General features: G+C 35.6%; 1 protein-coding gene and 1 long non-coding RNA gene across 2 annotated transcripts; both read right to left on the minus strand.

Annotated features, from left to right (window-relative positions):
- Positions 1 to 1,062: 1,062 nt before the first annotated feature.
- LOC121414965 (kiSS-1 receptor-like) lies at positions 1,063 to 1,440 on the minus strand. The gene has a single exon (XM_041608009.1). The coding sequence runs from the start codon at positions 1,438 to 1,440 to the stop codon at positions 1,063 to 1,065; it is 378 nt and encodes a 125-aa protein (XP_041463943.1).
- Positions 1,441 to 1,454: 14 nt separating this feature from the next.
- Positions 1,455 to 4,150, minus strand: LOC121415762. The gene is made up of 2 exons (XR_005970048.1): positions 3,718 to 4,150; positions 1,455 to 1,871 (listed from the first exon to the last, which is right to left on the minus strand). It is a non-coding gene; the product is annotated as an uncharacterized LOC121415762 (long non-coding RNA).
- Positions 4,151 to 9,931: the final 5,781 nt, after the last annotated feature.

Below are 9,931 nucleotides of genomic sequence, written 5' to 3' on the forward strand. Positions count from 1 at the left end.
TTAAGGATCACTGTGGACTAAAATTAATATTAATAATCGTGTGAGCCAATGTGAATGTTGAAGTCTTAAATGAGTTTTAAATCCCATTTGCTGGCCCCTATAAAGTGCAAGTACCCTGACCTGCTAACCGTGGTTAAACATTTCCACGGTGATGCGTTGTATACCGCATGAGAATCAAAAATCAGTCATGGACCCTGAGATTTATCTTGAGCAATTACCATATTTTTCAAAATAAAAATAGACCACGCAAATCCATTCTCGGGGTCTGTTCTTTGGCGAAATGGACCTATTGGCGTGACCTTATTGATATTTTTACCACGAATGGCTAGCTGTGTACAGATAAAACATTGTCAGTCCATAGGTCTTATTGTACAGGTATTGCTGTGGAACAAGAGTTGTGAGTTTTAATGCCCTTGAATTCTTTAACTTTTCTGGTAGACAAACCTACTGATTCATCGTATGTGACGTTTTCTGAAAGGTAGATTAATCCATAGTAAACCGATAAATTTTTGATCACTAAAGCATTAAGTCTCTCTTCTGATATTTTTGTTAACCATTTTAAAGGGGAAAACACAAAACAAGTGAAGCGTTTACTGATTTATACACGTTACTTTGGGCCGAATGTATAGGCATGCAGTTTAGACGATAAGTAGCCAGCACAACTTTAGTACAGTAAATGTTATAATTTACCACTATGCCGGTAAATACACTCCAAACTTGTTCAGTATTACAGCGGCAACGATTTGACTATCAGAGCATGATGCTGCAATGTCTATTCGGAAATAAATAACCAGTATTATTTATTACGGTTTGTGATATCTAGTTATCCCAAATATAAACCAATTATTCAAACGAAGGCTTAGGCATATGTCAGGAAAGCTTTAAATCAATTTCTTAATCTCTGAGGAAAGGACACAGAACATGCAAAAGGTAGCATAACATCGTGAAACCTGCCGTCAGGTTAATGATGTACAATATGTTCTATACCGATACGCATGAGGTACCTGTAATGTTAACCTGACCCATCCGTGCAATGGGAACCAGAAAGCTCTCCATCTGGCCTTACCGGTACATGCAGGTTTCATGATGGTACACTGCACGGAACAAACATGGACTTACATTCATTGTGTATCCGGTCAGCCGGCACATAAAATCACCAAGGGGCCAATCTACCATGCTGATGGAATAGACGATCCCGGTCGGTACGGCGCAGATGATGAGCATGGCGATGTCGGTCACGGCCAGATTGAGCACAAAATAGTTGGTTACAGTCCGCATGTCGCGGTGTTTGATGATGATGTAGATCACCATGGAATTACCGAAAATCCCGACCACGACGAAAAGGGCGAGAACGAAGACGGATAGTACATTGGTCGGCACATCGTAGTACGCCGTGCCGTTGCCGGTGTAGTTGTCGAAACTGCTCTCGTCGTAATCCATGATGCTCCAGTTGAATTATTTACGATTTGATTAGAATGTTCTCTTTGTTTTTGTAATTATTTATCTTGGTTCTTTCGTGTTCTTCATGGGAGAAATGAACAATAAGTTTGTATGTTGTATCAACAATCAATTCACTTAAATTTTCTGTTTTAGTTACATCTGTAACACAATGCGTCTGACGTTACTGTTGGTAAAAAATGAAGTCCATTTAGCTTGAATTATTCGAGGTTATACAGCATTTTTTAACAATCCTTCTTAGTCTATCAGTGGAACCTCAATCACCATTGTTCAGGAAGCCATATTCTTCTCTTCCATGGCATCAGATGTTTTTTTTTCAATCATGCATAGGCTTTGTAAGTAGATACTCAGGGCCAGTGTTATAATGTTCAATTTTTCAAGTAAATGCAATTGATGACGGGCCTCGAGTAACTCTGAAAAAAAGAAGAAGATAAAAACGTCTCATAAACATAGAGCAGCTAGACATAAACTGGGTGATTAAATCAATTATGAATTCCATATGTCACATGTGACGTATTGATCATGATTTATGAACGTATTTTTAATGAGTGTGGAATATATTGAAAGGTAATTTATAAAAAATGTTTTCTGTATTGTGCTTAATTCAAATAGTGTCTGATTTATTTTTCTCCCAAAATCGAACTTGGTGTATATAGATTTATCTACGTATGCAAAATGTAGAATTTCGTTAATACTTCATAACCATGTGTGTTAACTAATGTGCTTTACAAAAAAATAATGCTCGAGTCACGATTGCAGAAAGAATGTCATGAATAAATATTCAATTGATTTATTTCCAACTTGGGCTTTATGCTGCACAATGCAATATTAAAACCATAATTAATGATTATCGGAATATCCTTCGCGATCGTGCAGCGAGTGCGAGTAGTTTAGAAATAACTTAAATATTAACAGGTTTTCAGATATTTCGGAACTGTCTGTCTGGTATAGGAAGGTCAGGGGTAAAATTACATCAACAATGCATTTAAGTTACTTATCCAAGTCCATGTACCAAACTATCCCTTAGACAGATTCGAAGCTAGAAAACCAATGTGCACGCAAAAGATATGCTTAAAGATTGAGAAAAAAAATGGACGATGTTTGTAAATGTATTTAAATAAACAACACACAAACTGGATGCTCATCTTTTTTTGAATAATTTCAGATATTAAAAAGCAAAACTTATTTTTTTTTGTCTGGATAAAATGTGCCAAATAAAATATTTGTAAATAATCTTAATGCAACCTTTAAAGCAACGCATTGTTACTAGCGAGGATAATGTCTCAATAGTTATTGTTTTTAACACAAATTGCAAAAAAGACTGGAACACAAAATCCTGATTCTAGATTTTGTTTTTGGTTACAAGGTGCCATTCCAAATTTCTTTGCACATTTTACACCATAAATCAGCACTATTGTGAATTTTTGCAATATGCATGTTATTCTATACCTCCGCAACACGCATGTTATTCTATACCTCCTGCTTTCGAGTTTGAAAGCCAATACAACCAAATGATTAATAATTCCGTCCTGTCGTTCACAAACATGCTCTTTGTGGTATCAAGTTTTCATCATCAATTTATTCAATTAATAGAATGTAAAAAAAAAACTGGAGGAAGAGGAAGGAAGTATTTTTTTTATAAGACATGTGTAGTTAATACTTAACTCGAGGAGTATGAAAAATTTGCAATTAGAAAGAAGAGTGAAATTGTTTCTTCGTAATGACAATTTTCATTATGATAATAACAGCAATAATTAATGTATTACTTATATGAATAATGCTGGAAAATATCATCAATATATTTTGAACCTCTGACATCAATAATATCACTAAATCATTATAACTGAGAAAACAAATTTAAATTAGATTACTTTTCAAGTATTATTTATCATTATCATTGTGATCTTCCACGGCACTGATATTATAAAATATATAAATATAAATTACAAAACATTATAACATACATAAAGATAAAATATATTATTTTTGCCTCCTCGTAGGCCTATATTTTACTAAGATTCGGAGTAAAGCAATGAAATTAAATCAATGGCGGCCTCTCGTTTTGCTCTGAAATTGGTGAGATAATGACTTGTGCACTACACATCTACATCATGACCACAAATCAAATGTGTAAAATAAAATATATGGCGTATTTAAAAGAATGATAAGCAAATCATTGAGTATGTATTAACACTGAAAAATATATCAGCTGTTAACAACCAAATAAAAAAGGAAGCTTAGCTCCATTGTTATACTTACCGGTATACTGATTCACAGATTGAAAAAAAATGAAGAGCACAAATTCTGATCACAGATTAGCAGCTCGAGCAGGTATCCTTCCCAACCTCACTGCGGTTCTGGCGGGAAATGAAAACATCTACTACACTCTCTTCAAACGCAGACGACAGTGGGCGGATTGTTCGTCTGCTATTGATTGGTCCGTATGGAGCGTGCGCGTGTCGTAATGGGCTTCAAACCGCACAACATTGAGTGACACCGCCAAACACATCTACGACAGACGAATGTAGATGAAACAGAACAACTTTTTCCACGTGTGTTAGGGTATCGTAAAATATCCACGCAGAATGAGTCCCAGTTCTTCGGACATCACGAGATTGAACTTGAATACTATTCGCATCACTAGTCTTGCCAGTATTCTATTCCATCCATTTAAATCGCATGTTCTTTCTTTACATCAAAATGATTCGACCCAGTTCCTGTGATAAGGAAAGAACAGAAGGTTTTGAAAATAGGATAAAACATAAATGACATGTCAACTAACATTTTATGTAAATAATACTTGTCTTTTTTGAGGTGCATAAATAATCCACATACAAAGTCATGTACGATATTTCCAACAGAATGTTTTGACGTCTATTCGCCAAACAGTTCCTACGCTGCCTGTCGAGGCATTTCAATGAAACTAGCAGAAACGTAATATGGATACGTGACAAGAATATTTACATGTATATTGGCAACATTTACGAGCCTCGTCAAAATAATTACCCTACGCAATTTGCTTATCTTATTTACTTAACACCATTAGAATGCTTTCATTTGTATATACAAGTGTAAATCGTGTACGTAAGAATTTTTTTTCCAATTGAAAGAGTAAATACTACTATACTAGTGTTACACGAGCCCCGTGAATGATTTTGCACGAAAAACGTGTAACTCAAGACAATTATCTTTCCATGCAATGTATCGAATCTTTTAAACTATGTAAAGTTATGTACTAATATGAACAGTTTGCAGTCTTTTTAATGCGCCTTGAATTAGTATCTGTTTGCAAATGTGTAGTTGCGTGTGTATGCGTGTGTCAGTGTGTGTGTGGTTTCGTATGTGTGTGAGTGTGAGGGTGTGTTGTGTATGTTTAGAAACGTTGGGCTCCCACTGGCATAAACATATTCTAATATAACTATAAAGCAATTATAGAATAGAATGTTTCGCTTTATTCTAAAGACAATTACAAATAATTGGTAATTGTCAATGACTGCTCAAAAGCATGAATAAGCGTTGGTGCGCTCCGTCGCCTCTTCAAAGACCCATGATACATTGTTGTCCTATTGATATTTAAAAGTCAATTCCATCTCATAAAGTCTTCATAAACAAATGTTGATTTGAATCAATAGGGCAAAATTAAACACAAATAAGCATCCATTAAAATTGGATGTTAAATAAGAAAGTTGCGACATTTAAAAAACAATGCCTTACTCTTCACAAAACAGTTATACTGTATATGTACATCTCAGCGTCATGCAAATGAGATAGTCAGTGATGTCCTTCACTCACTATTTCTTAAATTTTATTATTGTTTAAATTGTATTATTAGGTTTCAATTTTATAGATTTCGACATTGAGGACCAACTTGACTGAATCATAAAATGTTAAAACAATGGTAATTCCGCATGTTCAGGGAGGAATAAAAATTTGTTTCACATGGTAATGAGTGTAATGTTTTTAGAATATTTCATATAATAAGATACAAAAGAAATAGTGAGTAGGTGACGATATTGGTCTCCTCATTTGCATACCGACCAAGATGTGTATATGACTGTTATGTAAAATTAGGCGAAACTTAAAAATGTCATAACCTTCTTGCTGACATCGGATTCTGGTATTTTCAGTGTTATACTTGGATTTTTCTTTTTTTTAATTCAAATTATTTTTTGGATAAAAGTAATTTGTCCATTAAAGAGCTATGGATTCTCAGATTCACATTTACAGTGCTAGGGAAGAAGGGCACATTTAAAGATGGAGAAATAAATTACGGCTTGTGTTCAAACAATCTTAGCAATTAGCAAGTTAAATTCACTTCATGAAACGGTCAGCTGAATTCATCGAGAATTGAAGTCATTTGCATATATTTGTTGCCTCGTTTGACTCGAACACAGTAATTTCTCACAAAAATATTAAAGATTACAAGACCCAAGTTGAAGATAAATGCCAGTTTTGGTAGCGATCTCAAAATGACTCTTTACAGAATCCAATATAACCACCCAAGTGTCTGTTTATATGAATAAAAAATATGTGCCGAAGGGCACAGGCGGCGGAAGCGGGGGGACAGGGGGGACGTGTCCCCCCCTAAATTTGAGGAGGGGGGGGGACAGTCCCCCCTAAATTTGTTATTGGTGACCTTTTTTTTTTTTTGCTTGTCAATTTATTTTCCTACGTCCCCCCTTGAAATTTTTGGGTTGAAAACTTTTTTTTTTTTGCTTGTCAAATTTTTTTGGGTTGTCCCCTCCTAAAATTTATGGCTTCCGCCGCCAATGCCGAAGGGTTCTGGAAGAAATTGTGTAATTGCTGAGAAATAAGCAAAATAAGCGCGGATTCGGGCACTTCCGTCGGGTCTTTATTCCAGCAATATAATATACACTGTCCCACGTGCGCCTATCTGTGTTAGCTTTTTTTTCAGCTTAGATTTAATAATTTCACAAAGTTTAGTTTATGTAACTGTACCAGATCTAGATCGACGATGATATAGTAATTCTTGTATTTCACCTTGGTTTTACAGACTTTCTCAGGAAATCAGTGTTTTACTGCAACTACTGTAATTTAGCTTTAACTTAAAATTAAAATATTCACTGGCACATCCCTTGAGAGGTACAATTAAAATTTTTAATGTAAAGTTGCCGTTAAGACAGAAGTGTGCTCCCCCAATGAAAGTGAGAACTTTGTTTGTTTGTTGCTGTTTTTTTTTTTGAGGGGGCTTGTCAATTTTTTTCTCGGGAAATATGCCCCCACCCTCCCTTTAAAAATCCTGGATCCGACCCTGGTAATATTGTATACATGTATATTAATTGCAGAAAACCACGGTTGCAAATGAGGTTGAAATAGTTAATGAGTGATGCAAAGGTTACAACTCGCCCTACGAGCCCTTTGCATCAACCCAGGACCTTTGATATATTGAATGATTTACAACCTCTCACAAGGCGGTGAATAAAATGATGCTATAACAGCTTCCCAAGGAGAATTCATTATTCAGATCGCGGAAAATCCCACCTCCAGTTACCACAGACTATCATTTTCTGTTCAACACCGGTCACTGATACCTAATTTATTCATATTTCCGGTATAAATGTTTTAAATCGAAACCGTGCGAACAGACCTCATCATACATGGTTCCCATTCTGGAGGTCTGGAGGTGAAAATGCAAAATTCAATTTTAGCTAGAGGAACGTTATAGATTGGAACCGAGCAAGTACATAATTAAAATACTGCTTCCGGCCTAGGATAAGCAAAGGAAAGCTAATGGACTTTTCATCGCTTTGCTGATTTGATGGCCTTTGGCCGCTTACTTAATGTTCTTTCTAGAAAACAACCTGGGTCCTATTATGTTTATATTAAAAACATTTGGATAGGCGTATCCAGGTTTCTAGCGAATTTAACGTCGTCGGTTTAATGGATCAGTTGGCAATCTTCAGGAATTCGAAATCATAAAAGCTCTCAGCTATTTCAGGTAATGTATAGGTAAAGCACCTTGGTCTGTGAAAAAGTTACGGGGCTTAAAATTTTGAATGGTTTTCACGCGTTTTGTCTTACTCCATCCAGCAAAAGAGGCCGGTGGGAGCTATCCTTTTGCGCATTGCTGCTGTCAGGAAAAGCCACGTTAATGGTATATTTAATGTGCGTGAAAGCTCATTGAAAGATTTATAAAGCTCATAAACCTTGATGTGAGATCTACAGGAATTGTTTGTTACGATTTAAAGATTTCCTCTGAGTTAATGTTATATAGACCTGTTCAAATATTTCAGAGAATTCCTGTTAACGGTTTGGAACAATCTTTTCCAGATATAAGACGCTTTTTAGCTTAATTATTCAGTGCAAAATATCTAAAACGTTGCAGGTGAAGAAATAAAACTGTTATCGGTTATTTCCCCATAACTATACCAAATACAGAGATTTGAATATATCACAATCGGCTGTACTGATGGTCTATCTCTTTGACCTATCTAAAGAAGTAATGCTTGATATTCAAATCTTCAGATCTATAAGCTTTAAAGAAAATTGGATGTAGTTGCAGTGAACACTGCTTTCACTAGAAAGTCTGTAAGATCAAGATGAATCGTTATATCATCGTTTATCTACATCTGGTACAGTTACCTGAACAGAACCCTGTGAAGTCCTGAAATCTAAGGTGTAAAATGATCACACTTAAGATCGTCAGCACAGATACACACGTGAGACAGTTTGTCGTTATTACTTGGAAAATATCCGATATTTGACTCGAATCTCATGCTTTTTCTTTGCTAATTTCCAAGAAATTACATAATTTCCTCCAGAATAGTTGGCAATATGTATTTTTTTTCTGCAGACAACTAAATGGTCACTTATACGATATGAAAGATTTTATTTTAAAATCGTAAGCACAGGTGACATTTATCTTCAAATCACAAATTTTAAGGTTTAGATCTTACACCTATTCCTAAGTCGCAACATAGGGTGATTTCTGGCTGGCATAGTTTTGGATATATGAGTTTTCCAAGGTATTAAGTATTTTATTAGATAGGTGACTGTGCGGAAATTATGATTACATGTGAATTATTGACTTACAACGATGTAGATATAACCATGATAATGTTTTTTTTTTCGAATTGGTCGGGAAAAGGAAGGAAGATATTCCTCTAATCGCCTTTTAGGCTACCTACATGTAGTTCGAGTAGGTAACAAACGAATCCCTTGGAGATATTTCACTATCAGGCGAAAAGGGTAGACTATAATCTTTTACAAATGAACAGCTACGATTTTCTTCTTTCACTTCAATTTCTTCTCTTTGGTTCTCCCGATGCTTTGTCTGCATGGCTCTTCATAGCCTAAGATGTTTCTCACTTATCGCTGTCAGATCATCGAGATGGCATCGCCGTTGCTTCGCTTTCGATAGATGAAATACGATCTCCTCGTTATTTCATATTAAATAAAATTCGATTGCGAAATGGTATCGTTGATATGATTTATATCACTTCAATTTTCCGGCAAGTCAAGAATATGATTAGCACCTCGTGGAATTCAATATCCTTAGCAGAATTTACGACTACAGATTAATCATGTTTCTGTCACGTCTCACTTCCGTGTGGTTCATTATTCACTTGGTCTTCAGGCAGCTGGTCTACTCCTCAGAAGTCTAATACAACATGGGCTAAACCCAATGGCCCGTATTCTGAAGTCAGGTTTAACTTAGACCATGGTTTAACTCTGTGCTAAAATTATGGGAAGCCAAAAGTGTTTAAAAAAGAATAATAATAAGTTGTATGTCTCTTATGTTTACTGTACTCTTTCCTGGTAAAGACAATCATCTATTTATACTTCCTAGACAATTTGAATGATTTGAGAGCCAAATGAGCTGGAATATCATCTCTACTGTTAGTAATTTAGGTAACAATTGGCTATCCATACTTAAACCACAACTTTAAACCTGAGTTTAAGTTAACCCCGAATTCAAAATACGGGCCATTAAGTATACTATCAATGTGGTCAAATCACAGATTGGCCTACATTACACAGTGTCTAATTCCCATTTAGACTCGTACCCAGGTGGTTTATTTTCCACTTCGTATACTGAGTGTCAAATTAAAAGTTTGTTCATGAACAGTTCATTTAATAATGATAGATTATGTGGTGCTACCACAAGTGGATATTACACGATTTGGTATAGCCTATCTGGAATTTCTTAGTAAAATAAACAGGTATAGAAGAACTAGCATTATGCCACAGGGGATTAGACCAACCGGTACGTACACAAATCGGTGATAGAACAAGTAACAATTTTCATTTTCACTGTGAGTACTTATCCTTGTTTCACATCACCATATGCATCACTTGGAAAAAAAACTCATAACCGGCATTGTTCCGAGGATGGCGATGCACCAAAAGGAGACACAGAAAAGAAACTCATCGAATGATCAATTCAGGGTGATATTTTATAAAGCCTGTACCATACGCACCACTTCCAGCAGGACACGAATGATTTCGTCTT

This window comes from Lytechinus variegatus, chromosome 5 (genome assembly GCF_018143015.1).
Source record: "Lytechinus variegatus isolate NC3 chromosome 5, Lvar_3.0, whole genome shotgun sequence".
Taxonomy (NCBI): Eukaryota; Metazoa; Echinodermata; class Echinoidea; order Temnopleuroida; family Toxopneustidae; genus Lytechinus; species Lytechinus variegatus.

What these genes read in the sequence shown, in the direction of transcription:
- LOC121414965 (XM_041608009.1), bottom strand. Translation starts at nt 1,440, where the DNA reads ATGGATTACGACGAGAGCAGTTTCGACAACTACACCGGCAACGGCACG.